The 26,044-nt window shown below is 33.6% G+C and overlaps 1 protein-coding gene across 3 annotated transcripts in view; it reads right to left on the bottom strand.

The window, feature by feature from the left end:
- The window catches only part of CWF19L2 (CWF19 like cell cycle control factor 2), a 112,767-nt gene that overhangs the window by 84,462 nt on the left and 2,261 nt on the right, over positions 1-26,044 (bottom strand). For all 3 annotated transcript variants that reach the window (XM_032285700.1, XM_032285699.1, XM_032285698.1), the window contains exons 2-8: positions 25,898-26,008; positions 24,692-24,814; positions 15,018-15,128; positions 13,802-13,921; positions 11,414-11,507; positions 5,991-6,106; positions 1,468-2,114 (exon numbers count right to left, since the gene is read on the bottom strand). In XM_032285700.1, coding sequence (XP_032141591.1) covers positions 1,468-2,114; positions 5,991-6,106; positions 11,414-11,507; positions 13,802-13,921; positions 15,018-15,128; positions 24,692-24,814; positions 25,898-26,008 — 1,322 coding nt within the window. The remainder of the gene's footprint in view (positions 1-1,467; positions 2,115-5,990; positions 6,107-11,413; positions 11,508-13,801; positions 13,922-15,017; positions 15,129-24,691; positions 24,815-25,897; positions 26,009-26,044) is intronic.

The following is a 26,044-nucleotide window of genomic DNA, read 5'->3' as shown; positions in this document are numbered from 1 at the left end:
AAATTACATATATACATACATATATACACACACATATACCTTTTAGTGAGCTCTCTCTTCAAACTAAAAAATTATATATATACACACACAGACACACATACATACACAGCTTTTAGTAAGTGTCTGCATTATAGTGTATCTATCAGAAGATTACAACTTAAATAAGACATGCAAATATGCAACAATCAGAAAACCAGTTGGAATACCAATTGTGCAGTAGACATTTTGCTTAGCTACAGTCACAGAAGACCTACAGATCATCCAAACGCTAACCCAATCCTAATGATATCAGGAAATAAGAGCCTCATTTCCCTAGTGGCTGGGAACTGAAAATAGTCTACCACCCAGGGTACCTGGAGTGAAGACAGGATAATTATATATGCACACAGGCTTAGGCACTAATCCCTGCCATGTTTATTCAGTCAATACAATTGGATTTCTCCTTCTGTTTCCTGGGAGCAAAGCCCTGACCTGAACCAGAGCCCATTTGACTGGGGCTTAGTCACTCTCTGATTTTGCCACCTCCCTCCCACTGAAAGTTACACACTGAGTTTTATAATCCACTGCTTCAGATGGAGTCATTAACAAAAGTGATTTATCAGACTCACAAGCCCAAACCACAGTGCTTTTATCTACTACAACCATAGGTTTCTATTACTTCCTAAAACCTTTTCCTTTAGTGTCCCACTCATTTGGTGCCATTTTCAAACAGATTTAAATGATCATTCAAGTCTAAGTTATTACCCTTTGGACACTTTTTTTTTTCTGGCTATCTTTAACAGGGCCAGCCTTATAGCTAAAGCAAATTTTCTTAGGTTTGGTCTCATTCAAGGGGGGTTTCCTCATCTTCTGACCCAGCCCTATATAAGTGCAACATATATTTTACATTTAAAACTCTAACATTATCTTTAAAATCTGTCAATTGCCCAAAGTGGATTATTTTTTTCTCTGCACAAAATAACAACCATAATTCATGCTGCCTTTTGCAAGATTTCCAGCATATATTTGTCGCTTTATGTTTGGGCTGTGGTAGTATATTTTCCTTTTGTCTCCTAGACTTCCTGTAGACATACATTATTTATGATTATGATTATACTTAATAAGATAATTTACTTAGAAAATAATGGCACTGGTAACAAAATCTACCAAAATATCTCCTACAGCACATACATTGAAAATGTTAACTCATTCTGTTTTTATATTGCAAAGAAGCAACATACTTTGAAAAACTATAGCTACTGAATTCTTTCAGCTCTTCTAAAAAAAAGCAAACCTCTAAAAAAAAAATGCACTCTATAACACAATATTACTGCATTGTTAAATCTGCCTATCTTTCCCCTTCTATCAATTTTAAGATGTGTGAGACCATAGTCATAGTTAACAACTGATGTTCTAAAAACACGTTTCAGTTCTTTAAACTCTCTGGATCTTAATATTCACTTATCAAACTAAAAAATGATAAAATACCCAGCAAATGTAGACTTTGTGTCCTGCAGATGTTTATTTGGAGGGTCATCTCTGAAGCCTTCATCTTGGGATTTTTCTCTCCTATCTTCTGTAATGTGTTGGTATTCATTGGTACTGGTTTCCAGCGGCTTTTGATTTGAATGTTTCTTGTCTCCTTTCCCATCAGAGTGACTCCATGTTAACCTTTCTTCACTGTTCTCGATGGGTTTTCTGAAACCACTATGCAAAGAACCCTGAGCTACCAATAGTGAAGATGAACTAGATGGTTCAAATTTTCTACCCTTTCTGTGAAATGACAGTTCTTCATCATCAGAGGGTCTCAAGAATTTAGCTCTCAAATTTCCAGAAGAAAACTCTTGATTTTGCCTTGGGTTAGATTCTCTTCTAGATGTTTCTAAAGACCCAGGTCTCTTATCTTTTTCATCACCAATAAATTTATCATTATTGCTATTTTTTGCAGAGTCTGCTGTAGCATATCTATCACATGAACTGTTATCATATTTTACTAAGTCTGATTTTCTACTTTCTTGACTATTTTTTGCTTTATCTGAATATGTGGGTTTCCTCCACCGTTCTCGTCCATAATCTTCTTTTATGGATGCAGCTTTTTCAGCGTCTTCTAATTTTGACTGAAATACTTCCATTGACTACAAAGGAGAAAAATTAAACAAGATATCTAAAATTAGGAATGGCTCAGTGACTTGCACCCCACATGTCACTGTATGACTCACTGCCAAGTGGCATACCGAAAAGCCCACTAAGGGGGTGAAAGAAGACCCATATAATCATCCTACACTGACAAACTTTTTAAAAGCATGCATAAACAATTAAAAATTATCAAATAACAAAAAGATACCCCAAAAACAGACAAAATGCTCTGCACTAATACAAAGTATAACACTGAAAACAGTAGAGACAAACTTTTCAAAAAATAATTAATTCTTACTGGTTGTGAGATTCAAAAGGTTAAAATGCTAAAACAGACTCTCACGGAAAATATAATAATTCAAGAACAAGAAAAATTTGCAAATATAAAATTATGTGCCACAAAAAACTGCCCAGATACACAAAAGGAAGAACAGAGAGTGCTGAAAACTAAATTAACCTGGGAATTCTCTACATTTTAGGAAAAGGTAGTAAATAAATGTTAAGTTATATGAAAGAAAAACACATTGAACAATTGATTCTAGAAAATCTAATCTGCATTTATTAGTGCTTCCAGAAAGATGGAGCAAAGATGATGAGAGAAGAGCATTAATTTTAAAAATATATAAGAAAATCTCTCCCAGCCAATTTCTCAGAAGGGCTCATCCAATAGCCTTGGGTGGGGAAAAGAAACAAAAACACAGGAAAAAATCCTATTTCCTGAATCTCAAAGCTCAAGGAAAAAGAAAATCCTTTACAATGACTAGATTGGAGAAAGAGTGAATAAGTGTGAGCCTGCATTTGGATAGGGGTAGATAAATAACAAATTACGTGCAAAGGAAAGACAGTCTTATCAGCTGTTCATCTATAATAATAAATAAATAATAGAATCAAGATAAAATTTTGAAAAAATTAAGCTATAATTCTATATAAAGAGTTCACTTTACAATCAAATTATCCTTCCTTGGTATGGGAAAAAGAAAATCATTTTCAAAAATGCAGAGAATAAGAGGGCATAGCACTAGCAATCCTGAGGGAAAAAAATTACTCAACATGATTAAGTCACTCCATAAATGAATTACGGCAAAGATACCTGGAAAGAAAAATTAAAATTAAAATTAAAAAAACAAACGCTAAAAATCAAATGGCAAATGCAATGGTCAAGTCTAAATAAATGTCCTTGTAGTTTCAAAGTTTAAAACGATTTTCAAGGAAAAGATGCATCACACACAGAAACAGAAAGCAGAAAGGTGGTTACTGCAAGGAGAGGGGATGGGAAGACCGAGGTCAAAGAGTACAAAGTTTCCATTATATAGGATAACTAAGCCTGGAGATATGATGTTCAGTAAGAGGACTACAGTTAATAATACCACATTATATACTGAAAATTTGCTAAGAGAGTAGGTTTTAGGCACTTTTATCGGACAAAAAAAGGAGAATAACTATGTGAGATAAATGATACATTAATTTGCTTAACTGTAGTAATTATTTCCTTGTGCATATCAAAACATCCTGGAATACATACCTTAAACATATACAACATAAAAAATTTAAAAATAAAATAAAAATTTAAAAAAAAAAAACAAAAAAGCACCTTTTACTCAACTTTGAATACAAAGATACTTAAACGTGATAATCTTAAACCCAAGAAGTCATTACTTAAAGACAAGAATACCAGCTTCCAATCCTCTCATCAAAGTTCTAAAATTATAACTATTTCAAAAAGAAAAGAAAGTTTAAATATTTTAACAGAGAGGAGAAAAACAAAATAATTATTTGCATATAACTACCTTCCCACATAACCCAAAATTTTCTAAATTAGAATAATGTTTAAAAAATTGGCCAACCAACAGCAAGTCAAAAAACATTTTTAGATTTCAATTTATAATTGAAAAAAATAAAAATAACCTCAATGGCATATGCATAATAACTGCAGAGAAAATTAGTGAAGTGTATAAATAAATACTTGGTGTTTTGGGATGGGATGACTCTATATTATAAAGATACTAGTTGTTCTTAATTTATCTATACATTTAGTTAAATCAAAATTCCAAAAAGTTATAAATTTATAACAAATTTTGGAAAAATGTTTATTTCTGGTGAGCTTAAATTTACTAAGAAAAATAAACACATAAGAAAGCAAAGCTAAAGTTTTAGTGACTAACAAGAGAGACCTATTAGTCACACAGTGACTACCATGTAGTAGGTGTTTATTAATTATTTGCTATCTGCATAATTTACCGAAAACCACAATAATTATAACAGTATGATACTAATTCCAGGAAAAGATAGAAAGATCAATGAAACCAATCTGAAGATAGAAAGATTAATGAAATAGATCTGAGAGAAAAGGAACAGACCCATGTATATAAGAAAATTTAATGCATAATAAACATGTCATTTCAAATTAGTGGTACACAAAATAATTCATTCAATATATTATAAACAACTATATAAGACTTATAGAAAGTTTGATGCCTATTTCATACCATACACAAATATATATTCCAGAAAGATTAAAGATAAAACATAAAAAATAAAACTGAACAAGTACTCAAAGTAAATATAGCTGTACATTTTTATGACTGTGGTGGTGAAGGCCTGTAAATGAGCATTAACTTATGAAAAAATAATATGAGGGATTTTGATAAGTAAAAATATTTAAAACTTATCCATAGCAAATTACAAGCAAAGTAAAAACCAAACATGAAGCTGAGAGAAAAAATCTGAACAGATTTATTAAAAAGTCTTAAATCATTATTCCAAAGGAAAAATGGGCAAATAATATCAATAGTCAATTCAATAAAGGATACAAATGGCCAAAATAAATATAAAAAAAAAAAATTCCAATTCACCAGTAAACAAACGTTTAAAAACAAAAGCAAAACTTAAAATTTTTGCCAATCACAACATAAACTATAAGGAATGATCTTACTGTTGAAATTATGTGATAAAAGATATTCTTAAGGATAATTTGTTCATTCTTTAAGTAGGGAAATTTAGCAATAGGTACACTGCTTTAAATGTCTATATCCTTTAAACAGGCAGTTCATTTTTAGTAATTCACCAATAAGAAAAATATGCAAAATGCATTGGACACCGACAGTCAGCACAATGCTATTTAACAAGGGAAAAGGAAAGCATATAAATGTTCATCCACTGACCAACAGGTAAAGAAAATCCTATAAACGTATAATAAAATATTAAGAAGTCATTAAAATGTACATATTTACTGGCATCAAACTATGTGTAAATTAAGTTTAAAAAGCCAGGGCATATTCCATGAGCCTACTTTAAAATACAGGGGGAGAATATCTGGAAAAGTATATTCCAAAAATCTTACTACTTTCTAAACCTGCTTTCCTCTGGCAATTGAAAAAAAAAAAAGAACATCAATAATTATTACAACAGAAAGACTGTCCAGAAAAATGGGGAAACTGGTTCTAAAATATATACTGTTGTATGCTTTCATTGTCTTAAGAGTATATATACACTCTTCTAAAAAATTCTGTAAAACACCCAAACTCTAGAATATACCTAACTCTGGAATATACAAAAATTCCAACAGTGGTTACCTCCAGAAGTGTACCATGCAAACTTTCCAGCATTGTTTAAATTTTCTCACAATGAGAAAATGTTACTTTTACATTAAACACACCCACACTTAAGTTTCATATACTTAAGCTTTACATTCATTATGCCAATAAAAAATAGATACATGTTTACATAATAATGAAAAGCAGAAAATTACTTCAGTAGTATAAAAACATGAAATTTAATATTAATTCAGTTCTTCATGGCACAAAACAAAGTTAAATGCAGTTAATTTTTCACATAATTCTGAAAATAAGACCCATATCCTTAATACAGATACTCACCCCGTATCTTTCGGCTACAATGTCCTCAAAGTTTCTATTTTGTTTCTCAGCCTGTTCCTTCATTCTTAAATAAGACTTCCTTAGCCAGCTTAATCCACCATCTTCTACCACTGAAACTAAATTCCAACATTAAATATTCATTATACTTTTAATGTGGTTATCATACAATTAATATTTATTGCTTCTATAATGACTTCCAAAATACAAATATTTTTCTTTAAATATATAAGTGCATTTGGAATTCAACACACGTATTATATGTGAGTGCCCATATATGTAAGCCACAGAGTTTTGCCACTAGGAAGAAGGAAAAGATAAATAAATCTATCTTTAAGAAAATTCCAATCTAAGAGAATAAGAATAAAAGGACATAATTAATTAAAATAAAAATAATGTAACCGCTAATATAAAAAGATACACAGGGTTCAAGAAAGTGAGAAAAGTACAGTTATTTCCAAGTGAGAAGTCAGGGAAAATTCCACAAACCAGGCTCAAGAAAATGAGTTGGGTTTCTATTTTAAAAAGGTAAGGGAGGACATTCCAAGAAATAATTAAGGAATAAAAGGACACACACAGAAAGGAAAAAGCTACCTCAGTTGCAGAACAAAGAACAAATAGGGAAGCTATGCAAGTGGATGTTAAGACAAATTACAGCTAGTGCTCGACTTACGACCATGATTGGGTCCGACAGATCAGTCGTAACACTATTTGGCCATAAGTTGAGTAGGCTATATGCACACGGAGATGGTAGTGCTGCCGGAAGCTGGTCCGCACTGTCGTACGCCCAGCTGGGCAACGTTTGCGCTGCCAGATGCAGAGCAGTCGTGGCTAGCGATTGTGGTCGTAAAGTCAAATGGTAGTAAGTTGCATAGGTCATAAGTCGATCAATACCTGTATCTTACTTTACTCATAATTACCAACAATGAACATTTGAAGGCCTTTAATGAATTTTTTAAGCTGGCTTTCTTTTCTTCATTACACATCACACTTTGGATATGTGTCAAGAAGAAATCAATTACTTAAATAAAAATTCTGCTCCTTATTTTCCTTGCCCCAGAACATGACTGCTTTAAGATCGCCCCAGCTCTATAACCAACAAAAATGCACACACATTGACCCCAAGACATATATAAGAATATTCATAGCAGAACACTGCAATAATTTCAGCCTGGAAACAACCCAGGAAATGTATATCATCAGTACACAGGACACCTCCTACATTGTGATATATTCCTAAAATATACTATTTATTTTTATACAGCAAAGAAAATGAAAAACTACAACTATACACAACAACATGGATGAATCTCAAAATGTGGGCAAAAGGAGCTTGAAACAAAGGAGGATATACTGGTATCTGGTACTGGAAAACAGAATAATGGTTACCGTTCTGGTGACAAGGTAGTGACCAGAAGGGCCATAAAGGGACTTCTGGGTTACTAATAAGATTTTCAAACTGTGCTGAGCAAATAAATGTTTTCATTTGACCAAAATGATTAGTCTGCTGCTGCATACTTATGGTTTGTGTGTTTATGTACATATATAATTTACATGTAAGCCATGGTAGAAAGGTTTTTATATTCATAGTAGATATTCACTAAATATTTTTGAATATTTATATATATACGTTACATTTCAATAAACAGTTTACTTAAAAAAAAAAAACAAAACAGAATTTTCAAGGCTCAAATTAATTCTATTCAAATTAATTCCATTCCTCCATTCAGATCTCAAAAGTTTGTCTTTACTAAGCAATCCATCCTAATATAACTTTTCTTTACAGGCCTAAAATATTTTGTACTTCAAAACCTAGATCTCTAACTTAATGCAATGATTTCACATTTTATTCAAAAGCTTATTTTACTCTTGCTTTTTTTGTTATTCATATAGTTTATGAGTTCAAAGTTAACTATGCAACTACTCGAGGAAGTTAGTCTAAATCTCCAATCTACATAGTGATGAGTAAAAGAAATCCACAGTAATAAATCCCTATATGAACGTTTCAGCTACATAATTAAATTGTTTATTCCAAAGAATTATCCATGAAACTGGAAAAATGCTGATGCACACAGTAAAACTTTCCTGAACAATCAACAAAATATAATAGCTCAGAGAAAAAATAATCAGAGAAAAAAGTAAGACTGCTTTTACTCCTCTATGTTGACATTTACAAAGAAAATCCAATTGGAATAAAAATTTTCAGACAATTCCTTCACTAGTTAAATTCATACAATTCTAGAAATATTTAAATTAATATTTTATACAATAATTTAATAATTTCACCTTTAGTTGATAATATGTTCTATTTAAATAGTCCTATTTATCTTATAATTAGAGGTGGCAATAATGAAGTCTTTCTGGTAATAAAAAAAAAATCACCAAACTTAGTATTTAAAAAGCAAACAAAAAATACCAACTTGCAGTACCATCCCGAAATTCAATAAAAAAAATTAAGTGAATATTTATTATGAATATAAAAACCTTCCTACAATAGGAAGTATAAACATGAATGTAGCATGGTTCAGGTCCTCTATGCTCAGAAAAGGATGTATCAAATAATTACATAAATTAACTGATATGTGGCACTTAACATACACCTAGATTTCAAATCTGTTCTAAGTAAAAAATTAAGAAATTTCAATGTATGATTCCATCATAACTCAAAGTCATAAAATATTAATAACAACCAAATGAATCTGGGCTATATTCCCCAATTCTCTCAGAAAAAAATACTAACATAAAAATAGCGATAAACTATCAGGAGACCTAGATTTTGGTCTTGATGCTGCTATTAAATATTTGTAAAATCTTAAGTACGTCATTAACTTCTTTGGACCTTTACTCCTTCATCTCTAAAATAAAATAGTTGATTTAAACCATCTCTCAAAATCTTTCCAACTCAAAGATTCTAGCAGAAAAAGCTAAAAAATAAGCATGGGGAAAAAAATCAATAGAAAGAAAATCAAATCGAAAGAGTCTGTAAGCAAGAATTCCTACTAACTACATGGTAATAAAAATAGTCTTCCACTAAAGAATCTAGAGTACCTAATGCTAGACTAAGAATCAGAAGACCTGGGTTCTACTACTAACATGACTGAAGGAAAAATTACCTGGCTACTCTAAGCCTTAGTTTCTTGAGCTATACAATTAATATAACATCTACACTGCTCTCCTTTACATGATTGCTAAGAAAAAAGCTGACACATAACTGTGCCACATAAATTCTAAAATTCTACAAATATTCTCATTACTAAAATATGACTTAAAATAATTTTGTATGGGCTCTGAAAATGATTAACCTACTTTTCTACTGAATTCTAAGAAAAAAATCAAGATTAACATATTATTGAAAATATGTCATTTCAATCATTACAAAAACCTGTTGATAAAACCTTCCCAAAAGATTTAATCATACAAATATCAGACATTATCATCATTATTGAGTAGTCACCGTATTCCAGACACTGTGCTAAAAGATTTTCTAATTTAATCTTCACATTATGTAAGATAGGTAACATCATTATCCCCTATTACATATGAATAAATTGGGCTCAAAAGGCCAGAAAATGGCTCCAAAATTATGAAGCTAATTAGTGGAAATGCCAAAATTCTAATCCCAAGTAGACTGACTCCAAAGTCTAGTCCTTTAACAATAACACTATGTCACCTCTACCACCTTAATACTGATACTGCAATATTTTCAGACGCCTAACAGTTCCAGTCCTACCATTGGTCTAAGTAGAATGTCAACTCTATCTACATATGCAGTAAAACCCATCGATCATTTTTTAAAACTTAATTTCAACTCTGGGATCTTAGCCTCTGACAGACAGAAGCTTTCTGTCATTTTTTTCTCCTTCTGAATAAACAGAAGATGGGAAAAAGAAGCAGTAAAAGCACGATATGAAGAGGGTGGGAGAAGGGCTCTCTAAAAGCTTTATGTTAGGTCATTTTCTCCTAGTATCTTTGATTCTGCTGTTTCAGTCTGCTAAAAGATACCACCTAAAGCAAACTCCAGATCTTCTCCACTCAGCAAAGAACCTGTCGAACGGCAAGATTCAAAGACTGGGTCTTTCAATTTTAGGTTTTCCTCAGAGAAATTTATTGACCGTTCTCTGACATTAGGGATGGTAAAAGCCTAGATCACAAAAACAGCTCTACAGTAATGGTTGAGTGAGCTAATTTACTGCTTCTCCAACTTTTCTGTAAGTACCTATGAAACAGTATTTCAAAGAGAACCTTATATGACTACAGTTACTATTACATAACTTAGCAGGGACACTTCTGCCTGAAGTTGAAAGACAAAAAAAGAAACTGTTACGATTACCAATAACTTAGTAAAATTGCTAAATTAAGAAGGAAACTGTAAGGTGGCTCCACTGACATCACTACATAAAATACAAAAGATATGTAGAAGTCCAGGTGAAAAAAAAATACAAAAGAATTTTAGCAAATAGCCAAAATAAAAATACACTATGCAAAAAAAGCAGGAGAACTTCCGACTGATAAATCGCTAAAATAAAAAGAGAATATCATAATGTATAATACTGCCATCTGTATGCTGGGTTAATTGTAATAAACTTTTCATTGAGGTGTCAACACAACATTTAACGAGAATGTAAGTGTTTTTTAAATTGTGTTAGAAAGTATGCTTATGTGACATTAAAATATTTTGTCTCCATCTGCTGGAAAATAATAGAATTCTCCTAAGGTCAATACAAATTTTATTAATTCCAGAAAAGTAGGAAATTCTGAATATATAAACCACATCTTTAGTTTTCATACATTTTCATGAAATTTCAGACAATACTCTTACATTTTGTGACAGAATATAACAAACCAAATGCATTATTATGTACTCACAGAATCACACTTTGTATTAATCTATTTTAAGTAGAAACTCATATATGAGAATATTTTCAAGTACAAAACTATGTATTTAATTAACTTGCTCCCAAATACATCATAATTAAAACAATCTTCCAAAGTATTAATAATTTAAATAAGGCTTCAAAAGACTGCAAATTTTTATCAATGCTTTCTCATATGTAAACTCGGGTCATATACTTATAATACCAAAAGAAATGCCGGAGGCCAGGGGCAGTAGCTTACACCTGTGATCCTTACACTTTGGGAGGTCAAGGCAGTTAGGTCAAGGCTTAAGTTCAGGAGCGCAAAACCAGCCTAGGCAACACGGTAAAGCCCCATCTCTTCGAAAATATAAAAAATCATCTGGGAGTGGTGATTCATACCTGTAGTCCCAGCTACTTGGGGGGCTGAGATGGGAGGATCACTTGAGTGGGAGGTGGAGACTGCAGTGAACTGTGATTATGCCACTGCACTTCAGCCTGGGTGACACAGCGAGACTGTCTGGAAAAAAATTTTTAAAAGCCTGTGTGTCTACAATCAAAATGCAGAAATACCTTTAGTAATCGATGACACACCACAGTCTTCGGGTGGAAGACCTGTCCCTCCATCCTTCCAGTATGGATTCAATTCTCTTTCCATCAGTTTGGACTAGAACAAATCATTTTCACAGGTGAAATTTCAAAAACAGATCCATCACAAAAAAATTAACAAATAATAAATCGGAGACCCAATTAACAGCAATAATCCTGGACAAATCACTTAAAACATTCTTAAGACATGCTGTTCTATAACTTGCAGGAAATGTCTAAATTCACATTCATTCAATGTTTTTATTGAATGCCTACTATATCTCAAAATTGTGCTAGATGTAGAAGATTTAACTGTCAAAAATCCTGGTCAACCCTTGCTAGCTTTTAGTACAGCAAGGAATACAGACAATAAAAACAGGCACATGCTTTGAAGACAGAAATATACAGTACTAAGGATCCAAAAAAATTCAAATCCTTCTCACATTGAAGGATCAAAGACTTCCTAGAGGGACTAAATGTGCAGTCTTAGACCTAAGCATGAGCAGAAATCAACTACATTTTCTTTCTTCGTGGTGGGGAGGGAACATAAAGATGTTTGTTCCAGGTAGAAAGAATAATAGCAGTAACTGCAGCACTTTCAGGAAACTTAAACTAATTCTAACTGGCTAAAACTTAGACTGTGAGTGACCAATACCACAAGATTAGGTTGTAGCATAATCAGGGACTGGGCCAGGTGAGCCATTTTGAACTGCTGTGAGGGTTTCATACCGGACCAACAGAGACTCATGAACATGATCGGCTTCAAATCACACAAAGAGCAAACCAGGCTCAGCATGGAGGAAAGACTGGAGAAAAACAAGATTAGAGGCACAACTCCAGTCAGAAGTCTGTGGCAGTAATCCAGGCAAGAGATGAATAGCAGCCTAATCACAGATGCAAGTACCTCCTGTGTTCTAAGCACGATGTCAGGCATTGGGACTGTAATGTGTAAGACAGCCATGGTCCTTGCCATTAAATACAGTCTAGAGAAGGGGGAAAGACAATCAAGCAATATAAATATAGATAAATGAGATCAAAGTAAAGGATGCTAAAGAACTGCATACTAATTTTACCTAACTTGACCTTGGGGAGTGAGGGTTAGAAAATGCTTCCTACAAGAAGTAAATAGCAAGAGGATGGCAAGAAATGAAACAAGTCAAATGTTAGGAACTTTAGTTTCCAGGAATACAATACACTACTAAAAATTAAAATGCTATCTAAAATTTGTTTTTAAAAAGGCTTTTTTAAATGTGTTCATGAGGTGACCAGAAAGTAAAGAATCTTCAAAGGAGAAAATTTAAGTTAAAGACTAACCTAAAGGGATACGCAAAACCATAGGGATTTTATTTCTTAGTTTCTATCAGAAAAGGTTCTGTCACTTCCTTTGTTAGTTTACCACAAAATCTTTCAATATCTACAGTCAAGGAATTTCTTCCAATGGTCTTAGCTAGACACTCAAAGACACACACATCAGATAGTTAACTGAAAAAAAAAAAAAAGGCTAGAATTGCATACTAAGGACAATTGACAAGAAGCTAGACAAATTGTGAGATACTATCTGAAAATGTATAAAAGACACAGGACTGAAAACATAAAGAACTTCTTTAATCAGCTAGAAAAAGACAAATAACCCTAGTAGAAAAGTAAGCAAAAAACACAAACAGCAGCTCACAGTACAAGAAATCTGAATGACCAAAAAACACAAAAAGATCTCTCTTGTAGTAATCAGATAATGCATACCAAAAAAAGAAATACCATTTCTCATCCATCTGACAAAAAATTATAAAGTTTGACAATTACAGATACTGAGTAACAGAAAAGAAACATATGCTGCTGCTGCAGTACAAACTGGAATTCCATTTTACCAGGATTGCATGATAACCCTAGAAAAGCTACCAGCTTTGGCACTTCCTTTCTTCTCTGGATTCAAGCTTTTGCCTCGTTTTTTGGTCTCTACAGATTTCCTATTGCTTCCTTACTGGCATAGTAACAACAATAAAGTATAAAATAAGCATGCTTATTTTACATTTTATCTACCAGAAATTCTAGATGTCTTGAAATGGAAGTATTTTTATGGTATCTAATTCAACTGAAACAGAAGTTGAGTTCACTTTCAATTTAATGGTATTAACCTAAACTCAATGTTCACTCACCTTTATATATGCCCTAGATTTATAAACCCAATAAACCTTTAACTCACTTCTATTGGAAATATATTTTTATTTAACTGATATCACATTTCATAGTTGTTTTCACTAATTGTATTAAATACTATAAAAATAATATTTTACAAGTTCAACTGCTTTATATAAATGTCTTACAAGTTTATTAAAGGTAAATTAGAAAATTAAAGCATTTCAAATATTCTCTTACCTGTTCAAGTGCTTGGGTTTTCTCTTGCTCTATTTTCCTCATAGTTTCCTTTTCAGCTTTGAGTGATGAGGACGACACAGTTTTAACAGACATAAAATCAATAGTCATCCACTCATCCCTCTGTTAAAAAAAGGCAGCCATTTCAATCTGAACTGATTAGAATTTAATAAACACTTGGTAATAAGAGCAAAGATTTTGGAAGCAATCAAACCTGAATCAAGTTCAACATGGCTATATAACTTGAAGCAAGTTTCTTAATCTCTCTGTACTTCAGTCTCTCCTCTATAAAATGGTATAAAATGCCTATCTTTCAAGATTGTTTTAAAGAGTAAGCAAGATAACAGATCTAAAGCATCCAGCCCAGTCTGGCAATCAAGCAATTGACAACAAGCAATTAAACTACGTTCACTGTAAACAGTGAACTAATTACATTCTTCCTTAGGCAGATGAACTACAATCCAAAGTTTGTGAACTATTCAACTGTTAAGTATTGTTAAGAAAATTAAGGCATGAGGTAAAGGGAAAGAAAAACTGTGATGGAACTCTACTCACTGTAGAAGGGTCAGAGAGAGAACAGTATAAGGCTTTAGGTACATAAGTGGGAGGTGCCACTTCTTAACAATCAAAAGCGTGAAAACCTCTAAGGCAGGAGAATAGAGAGGAACACTCACTTTTTCACAGTAGAAGGGGAAGTGGGGGTCTAAACATTCAGCAAACAGCATTACTGCCAAAATTATTCATGAAGTATATTGTTTTCAAAGTCTAATTTTTCTCCTGAAAAAAATTTAATCATCTTTCATTTTTATATTCATTTATTCTCAGAAGTTGATACTTCTTTCTTTAAAATCAAGTAGTAGGCTAGGTGCACTGGCTCAGGTGTCTAATCCTAGCACCTTGGGAGGCTGAAGGGGGAGGACTCTTTGAACTCAGGAGTTCAAGACCAGTCTAGGCAACATAGGGAGACCCCATCTCTACAAAAAATAAAAAATTAGCCAGGCATGGTGGCACACACCTGTGGTCCCAGCTACATGGGAGGTTGAGGTGGGAGCATCACTTGAGCCTGGGATGTTGAGGCTGTGATGAGCTATGATTGTGCCACTGCAGCCCAGCCTGGACAAGAGTGAGACCCTGTCTCTAAAATGAATGAATCAAGGATGGACGGACAGGCAGGCAGGCAGGCAGGCAGGCAGGAAGGAAGATAAGGTGGCTTGCTTACCTTCATAATTTGGCTGTCATCTTTTTGTGACTTTTCATCTTTCACTTTCCAGGCCTTTTCCTTGTCAGGAATCTGGGATGGAACAGCTTCAACCCACTCATCTTCAGAGCTCTAAGAACATTTAGCATGTAAGTGAAATTCTCAAATTTGCATACTTTGATATGAAAATTCTGTGCTGTTAAGTAGTAGAAATTCAGCATCCTAGGAAAAATGCTTACACTGTATTTCCCCGTTACAAAATGACATTGAAATTTTAAAGAGCTGGGTGCAGTGGCTCACACCTGTAATCCCAGCACTTTGGGAGGCCAAAGCGGGTGTATTACTTGAGGTCAGAAGTTCGAGGCCAGCCTGGCCAACATGATGAAACCCGTTCTCTACTAAAAATACAAAAAAGTTAGCCAAGTGTGGTGGTACATGCCTATAATCCCAGCTACTCAGAAGGCTGTGGCAGAAGAAACACTTGAACCCAGGAGGTAGAGGTTTCAGTGAGCTGAGGTTGTGCCACTGCACTCCAGCCTGAGTGACAGAGATTCCATCTCAAAAGATTTAAAAAAAGAAATTTTAAAGAAAAAAAATGCAAACCTACTAGTTTGAGTTAAATCTACAAAACAAAACCAAATTATTTTTATTTTCTTATCCATTTATTATCAAGCCAAGAGAAAGCAAAAAAACAAAAATGAGAACTGCCAAGTAGAGAACTCACTTCAGCACAGAGCTTCAGTGACTACTCACATCTCTGCTTCACTAGAACAGGGGAAACTACACCCAGGTAAATTAGTTTGCTGTTTGCCCCTTAGTTTCACATTTTGAGATTTCCCTTGATCTAAAACTGCAGATAACATTATCTTCCTCAACGCCCTCCTCAGGCTTTATATCAATTCCCATATTCTCACTAAATGATATCTTCTCTTACTTCATGAAGAAAACTAGGGTCACCTTATCTTCCTACTCATCTCCCAACACATTTATGGATCTGCCTATCCTTATTTCCAATTAATTCCTCCTGTTTAAGGCAGATCCTGCTCTAAAGATTTTGATACCAACTCTTTCTTTTCCTCCAGGACCTTGCTCCATCAATTATCTTCTCCTCTTAAGGCATCAACCAAAGATCCCTAATGGCCTAGAAATATGATCATTTATTTCCCATCCTTTTTTTTTAGGGGGAGGGGAACCTTCCTTGACCCTATATATTCCTCCTCTAGCAGGAATTAATCTTTCAGCTTCCATTCTTAGATGAACTGCTTGAAAGAGTAGTCTACATGCACTGCCTTCACACTCTCACTTTCATACATTTTCTCAAAACTCTACAATATATCTACTGTCCCTATTAATCCACTGAAACTTCTCCAAACTCACCAATGGCATCCACTGTGCCAAACTGAACAAAATGTTTCGATCTTCAGCTCTCTAAACCTTTCTGCTCAATACAACTCTGTTCATGACTCACTTTCCTGACTTCCATGACACTTCTCAGCTCTCCTCCCACTCTTTGTTTCTTTCCCATCTCCTTTATGAACTCTTCCTCCTTTGCTCAGCCCTTAAATGTCTATGTTATTTGGGGTTCCATGCCCATGACATTTTTAAATCTCTAAACATTCCCTTTAATGGACCATTAAAACCATTCTGATGGCCTGAACTACAATCAATTGTGCCGATATCTTTCAAATTTGTCTAATCAAAGTGTCACTGACTAATTGTCTGTTGTAGTTGGATGGCATGCTAAACTCAGTAAGAATAGAAAATAAAGCCATCTTCTTCTACAAAATCTACTCCTCCTTGTAAATTATTGAAGTTAGTTATCTGGAACAACCAACCACCCACTTAACCAAGTCAGAAACTCAGGATCACGTTACCTCACACATTCAAGCCTACCATTTTCATTTCTAAAATATTTATCAAATATACCATACAGTGAATACATGATTACCATAGGAGCCTACCTGTATCCCTGGCGACTGCTGATTAGTTCAAAGGTAGGTATCTAACCCAATTCATATCAATCTGAGCCATTCCTGAGGAATCTGAAATCAGGTCTAAATGGGTTTATCTAAAACTAAGAACTGGAAAAGCATTGGAACAGGCCATTTCTGTCATGAGAAATAGGAATCAGCAAAAATTTTTTAAAAAATAGAACTCAGGATGGGGAAATGAAAAATTACAAGAAAATTACAAAAACCATTCATAATTCTAATTCCAGCCATTCCTGAAGCCTACATCTATATGTCTTAGGAGAATTTTGTACTCTAATAATAAACCCTCCTTTTTGCAAAAGCCAATTTAAATTCAGTTTCTGTTACCTGCGACCAAAATACCAACTGATATTCTCTTTCATCCTTGAAGTAGCAGCCCTAGATCAGATCCTATCTCTCACCTAAACAATTGATTCCAGAACAAATTAGTCTTCTGGACTCCAGTCTTTCCTGCTCCCCTTCCTTCTCCAACCCCACACCCCAAATACATTTAGAGTAATATAAAGGGAACATCTGACCACTATACTTCTCCTCTAGGGCTTCCCATCACAACGACTGCTAGTTATTCCTCTTCTTTCCCACCAACAGAATCCCATTTTATTTGGAGAAGTAAATGTAATTACCATGCTAGAAAGTGAAGCCTTATGATCAAGTGTCCAATTAGATGTAAGCAAAAGCATTTTACAGGACCTTCTGGAAGTCAAGTTAATAAAGAAGAACATCTTCTTTCCTGTTATCTGGAGTAAGAGGCAATGCTATAAAGAATGATGGAAACGCAAGACAATAGAAGCCTTGACCCCAGAAGACCATACTAGCCCTAGTCTGCCTATCTGGCTTATTTCATTTAAGACAAAAATGAACTTCTATCTTGTGTAATCAATGGCTATTCTAAGATTTTCTAATACATGCAGCTGAACCTAATTAGATGATACATTCCCTACTGAATAAAGTCAAAGCTCTTGGTTTACAAGTCCCTGTCAATTCTGACAGTTTTATCTACATTCACCCCTCCTCTTGTTTTATAATTTAGTACTATCAAATTGCTTATAGTTATATATACATACATACACACATACTCACACTCATATTATCTCATACTTCCATGTCTCTGCTCTGGCAATTCCTTATGCATGAAATGCCAAGAACACCTTTATTTGCCTAATGCTTACTAATCTTTCTGGTCTCAACTCAAGCACCGTTTCCTCAACAAGTTAGCAAATAAAATCCCTCTTACCTCAATATCCTGTACTACCACAGCATCACGTTGGATGGCATGCTAAACTCAGTCAGAACAGAAAATAAAGCCATCATCTTCTTCGACAAAATCTACTACAAAATCATATTAATATTATGTATCTATTTATCCAGTTAGGAAATGAGTTCCCCAAAGGTTTAAAAACAACTTTATATTTTTATACTCCCCATGTCTAGAACAGTGTGTGGCAAAGAATAAGCATTTGATAAATGCAAGCTGAAATTATATGAAATGTCTTTTTCTACTCTTTCAATAGCACTAATTAGAAACTTTAAGCAGCAACCTATACTCATTTTCACAATTATGCACTCACTTTACCACTTCAGCAAAATTCATGCTCCCCATGCTATGACTTCAGTTCTCTTGCTGATTTTAGTTTCAATCCTCCATTTTACCTCAAGCTCATTAAGCATCAAGCTTAATAGGCCTCCTGACCTAACACAGCCTTCAGGGCTCTCATCTTGCACAGCCTTCAGAATTAACTACATCCCTAATTCTATCCAGTGGCCAAAACCTAGAAGGTGAAACTAAGACAGAAAAGTGCTACCAGCAAAAATCAAGGGAACTTGACGACTTCTGCTTCTGTCCACGACAAAGTAAATGGCATCAAACTAGAAATATATACAAATTAGAATAAAAATGAACACTAAAATCTCTCCAACTTTTTGTCTAAAGGCACTTTCTAGACTGTGGCATAGAGGGGTAACCCAAGCAGAACATGAAAATCTCATTGAGCAAAGGAAAAAGAATTTAAACTTTGTGAAGGCTGTGACAAAGTGTAGATGGAGAGCTACACAGAGAAAGTGCCAGAACTCTATTTAAAGGATCCTTGGAGTCTTCAAATAAAGACCAAGCTGAACACGCTGAGGATAAGAGTCCACAAGGTCAGGCAAAGAAAAACTATCATGGAAAAAACAATTACCAAAGATCTGTAAGCAAAACAATCCCCAGAGCTCACAAAGGGTTGGAGGACATTCTAGTTCCTACCAAACAGAGTAAAGAAACCTCGCTGAACATCCGGGACAATTATCAGAGAACCCACAAGGGTCATGCCTTAGTAGAAAGGCTAAACCAGCCCTAGAGTAAAGCTATTCTAGATGTATATGAACAAAACTTAAAAACAAGTCTTGAAAAGGATTAAGCTAATTCACAATTAACTGCCAAAAGAAAGCTCAATACCCTCTCAAGAAGTCAACGAAATCCAGCAGTCACAATATAACTTTCATAAGATTCAGCATCCAATTAAAAGTTCTAAACATTCAAAGCAGCAAGCAAATGCAATCCATATTCAAGAGAAAAATCATTTAATTGAAACAGAACAGGAAAAAACGAGATAGAATGAAATAGCAAATCAAGACTTTAACACAATTATCATAAATATGGTCAAGGAAGGGAAAATGTGAACATAATGAGGAAATAAACTGAAAAACATTAAAAAGATCCAAATGAAACTTCTAATTATTAAAAAAAAAAAAAATACAGTACCTGAAATGAAAATTCCCTGGATAGCGGTAACAGTAAGCTAAATACAGAAAAAGAAAAGTCCAGTGAACCTGAAGCTCATGACATAGCAATAAAATATACCTAACCAAAACATAGAAAGGAAAAAGGCTAGAAAGAAAGTGAACACAGGCTCATCAACCTGTGAGGCATTATTTTAAGGAGACTACCAAAATGACAGGGAACAGAAAAAAAAAAAAAAAAAAACCCAGAAAATTTCATATTTGATGGAAACTGTAAACTCACAAAGCAAAGCAGCACAGTGAACCTAAGGCAGATGCTACACTATCAATGTTTGTGTCCCCCACCAGATTCTTACATTGAGATCCTAAACCCCAAGACAATGATAGTAGGAGGTGAGGGTTTGGGAGATGACTGGGAATGGGATTGAGGGGCTTATTAAACATAGCCCAGGCTGAGCACGATGGCTCATGCCTATAATCCCAGCACTTTGGAAGGCTGAGGTGGGTGGATTACCTGAGGTCAGCAGTTTGAGATCAGCCTGGCCAACGTGGTGAAACCTCGTCGCTACTAAAAATAGAAAAATTAGCCAGGCATGGTGGCACACACCAGTAATCCCAGCAACTCGGGAGGCTGAGGCAGGAGATTTTCTTGAGTCCAGGAGACAGAGGTTGCAGGGAACCAAATTGTGCCACTGCACTTCAGCCTGGCCGAAAGAGCGAGACTGTGTCTCAAAAACAAAACAAAACAAAAAAATAGCCCAAGAGCACTCCCTTCTGCCACGTGAGGTTAGAGTGAGAAGACAGCCAACTATGAGGAAACAAGCCCTCACCAGATACAAAATCTGCCAGCGCCCTCGATCTTAGACCTTCAAGCCTCCCAAACTGTGGGAAATAAGTTTCTGTCATTTATAATCCACCCATTTGTTTTGGTATAGCACAAATAGACCAAGACAGCAGAATAAACACAAAGAAATCCACACCAAGACGTAACACAATTGATTCACTGAAAAATAATCATGAAAAAAGAGCCCTAAAAGCATCAAGAATAAAAAAGCACACTACATACAGAGAAAAAAAGATTAAAATGACTACAGAATCCTCAATATGTACAATACAAGCCTGAAGACACCGGGATGACATTTTATGGGGTGGGGGGGAACTATAAACTTAAAATTCTATACCTAACAAAGTATCTGAAAAATGAAGATGACTAGTAAGAACTTCTTAGTTTGTGGTAAAAGAAAATAAGAAAGAATGAAGATAAAATAAAAGAAATTTTCAAATAATAGCTGAAAGAATTCACTGTCTGCAAATCTACAATACATATTAATGAAAGTTCTACAGACAAAAGGAAAATGGTATTAGAAATTTAGACCTATATAAAATAATAAAGAATATCAGAGATGATACATCTGTGGGTACATATAAAAGACTTTTCACATGTGTAACTTATTTAAAAGGTAACTGACTAAAGTAAAAATAATGAGAATGTATGACATTAAAAATTATAAATAATGTGGGTTTATAACATATGTAGAAGTAAAATATATGATAACAACAGCAAAAAAATATGGTAGGAGAAAATGGAAGCATATTATTTTGGTGAAGGTCTAATCATAAAAGTAAAATCATATATTATTTGAAAGTAGAGTATGGTAAGTTAAAATATGGATAAGACTTAGAGCACTCATTAAAAATAAATAAGGTATACCTAATAAGCCTATAGCAGAGATAAAATGGAATGCTAAAAAACAATCCAAAAGAAGGCAGGAAAAGGAGGGAACAAAGGAAAAAAGAACAAAATAAAAAATAGAAAAGGAATAATAGGTTGGTAGACTTAAATTCATCCATATCAACTATTACATTAAACATAAATAATCCAAACCAGTACTATTCAACAGAATTTTTCTATATATATACTGTCCAATATAGTAGCCACATAAATATGGCCAATATAATTTTAATGAGTTTTAGTTAAAAATGTAAAAGCCATTTATTACATACCTAACAAAGCTTCAAAATATATAAGGCGAAAACTGACAAAACTGAAAGCAGAAATAAGTAAAAATCCACAAAACAATTAAAAGATTTAAATACTATTTTCTCAGTAACTGTACAGGTGAACAGAAAATCTGTTTTATTAACACTAAACTTAATACTATTAATCAACTTTCCCTAATCGACATTTATAAAACACTACACCTAACAATGGCAGAATACATACTCATTTCAAATACACGTGGAATTTTCACCAAGACAGATCATAGGCTAGTACATAAAATGTCTCAAAACTTTTTAAAAACTAAAATTATAGAGTATAATAATAATTGAGTTCAAAGTCAATAACCAAAATAAACTAGTAAATCCACAAATATCTGGAAGTTTAAAAATTCGTCTATATCCATGAGTAAGGAAAAGAAAGGTAAAAAATATTTTTAATAGGACAGCAATGAAAATATAACAACCAAGTTAGGTAGAGATACAACAGTGCTAAGAGAAAAATTTATAAAATACATACTCATTAGAAAGGAAGATTTCAAATCAATGGCAATGCATTCATCTTAGAAAGTGAGAAATGGGCTAATTAAACACAAAAGTATAAGCAAAGAATAAACAGTTTAAATCAGTGAACCAGAAAACACACAACCAGAGAAAAATTCCAGGAAACCGAAAGCCAATAAATAAAGATTAATAAAACTGATATGCCTCAAGATAGACTGACAGAGGAAACAAACAGAAAATAGAAATTACCAGTTTCAGGAATGAAAGAGAGGATGTCACTATGGATTCTGTAAACTTTTAAAGAACAAAGGAAATATTACAAACAACTTTACGAAAATAAATTTGACAATTTCTATGGAATAAATCCCCAGAAAAACCCAAATTACTAAAACTAACTCAAGAATAAACAGAAAATATTTAACATAGCTATTAAGGGAATTAACTTTGTGGTTAAACCCATTCCACAAAGAAACTCCAGGACCAAACAGTTTCACTGGTGAATTTTAACACTTATAGATGCAAAAAAAGCATTTACCCAATTCAACACTCATTCAAGATACAAACTCTCTTAAAACTAGAAATAGAATGTAATTTCCTTAATTTGAAAGGGCATACATGAAAGTCCCAAAGCAGACATCGTGCTTAAATATAAAAACCTGAAAGCTTTTCACCTAAGTTAAGGAACAAGGCAATCATATCCACTCTCACCACTTCCATTCAACACTATTTTTAAGTCCTAGCTACTGAAATAAGGCAACAAAAATCAACAAATAAAACAGACATAGAGATTGAAAAGAAAAAATAAAAGCATTTTTCACACATGACATACCATTTACCTAGAAATCATAAGAAATCTACTAAAAAAGCTTCCAACACTAGTAGTAGTAAATTTAACAAGGTGACAAGATATACAAGGTAAATACACCAAATGCAGTTTTTTCGGATCTTATTGTTTCAAAATCAGTTCTACAATTATATACTAGCTGTAAAGACATTTATTTTAAAATTCAATTTACAATAGCACTTCCAGAAAACAAAATGGAAAAAATATGTAACAAACGACATGTAAGACCTCTACACTAAAAATTTCAAAACATTATGAGAAAAACCAAAGAAGACATAAATGGCTGGAGAGATGTACCCTGTGCATAATGGATTGAAAGAATATTTTAAGATATCAATCTCCCAAAACTCCTTCCAATAGCATCAACAAATGACGCTAGAAAAACTGAAATCCATGTGGGAAAAAAACAAACTGACACTACATAACATAAATAAAAAATATTTATGGATTATAAATAAGCAAAAAAGCTATAAAACTTCTAGGGAAAAAAAATAGGAGGCCAAGCATGGTGGCTCACACCTGTAATCCCAGCACTTTAGGAGGCTGAGGCAGGAGATCCACTAGAGCCCAGGAGTTTGAGACCAGCCTGGGCAACATAGTAAGACTGCATGTCTACAAAAAAAAAAAAAAAAACTTTTAGCAAATTAGCTGGGTGGAGGTGCACATCTATAATCTTAGCTGATTGGGAGACTACGGCAGCAGCATTGCTTGAGCCCTGGAGTTCAAGGCTGCAGTGAGCTACCATAGTGCCACTGCACTCCAGTCTGCGCAACACAGTGAGACCTTACCTATCTCTTAAAAAAAAAAAAATTAATAAAAACACCAAACATAGGAGAAATCACAATCTTGAGGTGTGCAAAAATTAGTATACCAGAAGCACTAAGAAAAAATGATGAAAAGCCAAAAAGAAAATATTTCATAAACTGAATTTTACAAAGGAAGACATAGGGTGCCCTATAGAGACTTAAAATAATGCTCTACATCCTTGTCCTTCGGGGAAGCACCACATGAGATATTACACAGTAGAACAGCTAAAAACTACAAAGACTGACAATACCAAGTACTAGCAAGGATGAGGAATAACTGGAACTCATACACTTTGGCTGTATGAGTGCAAAATGCCCAGCCACTTTGGAAAACAATGGCATTTTTCCTCCCAGAAAAAAGAAACATGTATATCCACAAGTGTATACAAATGTTCACCACAGCATTATGCCTAACACCCCCTAACTAAAAATAACCCAAATGACTTTAACAGATAAAAAAAAAAAAGCAAATTGTGGTATATTCACACACTGGAATACTGCAATAAAAAGAAAGTATCTACTGATACATTCAATAGCAGGAATAAATTACCAAAACACTAGTGAGGTCAAAGAAGCCAGGTACATCAAAGATCATGTTACATGAACCAATTAACATAAAAATCCAGAACAAGAAAAACCTATAGTGTGCAAAAAGAGATATGCAGTCGTTCAAACCCAAAGTGGAGGAGGAGAGAGGGAGACAGGGGACTGACTAGAAGAGGCTATGAAGAATGTTATGGGATAGTGGAAATACTTTGTATCTTAACTGACATGGTTAAACAGGCACATTAAACAGGCAAATAGCTGCTTTGATTAATTTTAGTACATACTTACTGATGAGCTATCAGATGACTCATTGTTTTTTTCATATTTCTGTTTCTTGCTCTTTTTTTTCTTCTCTTTCTTTGCTTTTTTTGAATGCTTGTCTTTTTTCTTCTTTTTCTTCACAGAGTGTTCCTGCAATCATTTTGAACAGGCAAGAAAAGAATTTATCTTTATCTTAATTTAAAAGGATGTATTTTGAAAGAAAAAATAAAATCACATTCTAAAATACTTTCAATCTTCGATGAAATAAGACAAAGAATATGTCTAGATAAATAAAATCTTTCAGGAAACCTTAAAACACCTCTACAATATACACAATATTAATAAATCATATAACTGACTTCTTACCAGAAAAATACTGGGAAAATTTTGGCTTTATTTGGATATCAATGTGACAAACATAATCAAATAAACACATATATACATAAACATGTATACATATGCATATATATACACATAAACACACAGACATATCATATCCTTCTATGGTCCCCCCAGAAATTTATACAAGTCTATTAGGTCATAAAAAATATAACAAGATAGCACAAACTAAAATTACAGGAAGAGGCTAGGGGAAGAAGCAGGGATAGGGAAGAAAGGGAAGATGTTGATCAAAAGGTACAAAGTTTGCATAACACTAGAAATAAGTTTTAGTGATATATTACTGATGACCGTAGTTAACAATAATGTATTGTCTATTTCAAAACCATTGAAGAATAGACTTTTAATGTTCTCATCACAAAAAAATAAGTTGGTGAGTTGATGGATATGTTCATTAGCTTGACTGAATCTTTCTGTAATGTATACATAGATCAAACCATCATACTGTACCCCATAAATTTATACAACTGTCAATTAAAAATAATTTTTTAAAAAATTATAGGAAAACAGGCTTGAGCCCTAAATAAAATAAAATAAAGACATAAAGCTTAAAATGCATAAATTTTTAGGCCTATAAGCTCACTACAGTGGGCCAGAAATTTGAAGCTAACTCTTCTACCAGCCAATTCAAATAACAAAATCTTTCCATGTCATAATGTCCAAAATATTACAATATCTTACTTCTGCCAAGGAGATAAAACTATTCAACAATGCCAATTATGTGATATTCATTCTGTAACTTATGAAAACATTCTATAAAATTATTCCTCCAATATCAGCTTGAATAAGTACCAAAAAAAAATCCTTACATCAAATAAACCTGTTAGTATTCACCTGTGATAACTGTTCAATTCGCTCATTCACATCAGGTAGCATCCATGTGTCCTCACCCCGAAGTCGCTTAAGTTCTTTACGCCTTTCTTCTTTTTCAAAATTGGCTTTAGCCTACAATCAAAAAAAAAAAAAAAAAAAAAAAAAAAG

The sequence above is a fragment of the Sapajus apella genome, unplaced genomic scaffold (assembly GCF_009761245.1).
Source record: "Sapajus apella isolate SASKATOON/1434 unplaced genomic scaffold, GSC_monkey_1.0 scaffold16, whole genome shotgun sequence".
In the NCBI taxonomy this organism is placed as follows: Eukaryota; Metazoa; Chordata; class Mammalia; order Primates; family Cebidae; genus Sapajus; species Sapajus apella.
The sequence above is the reverse complement of the archived record's forward strand: the minus strand, read 5'-3'. Positions and strand labels throughout refer to the sequence as shown.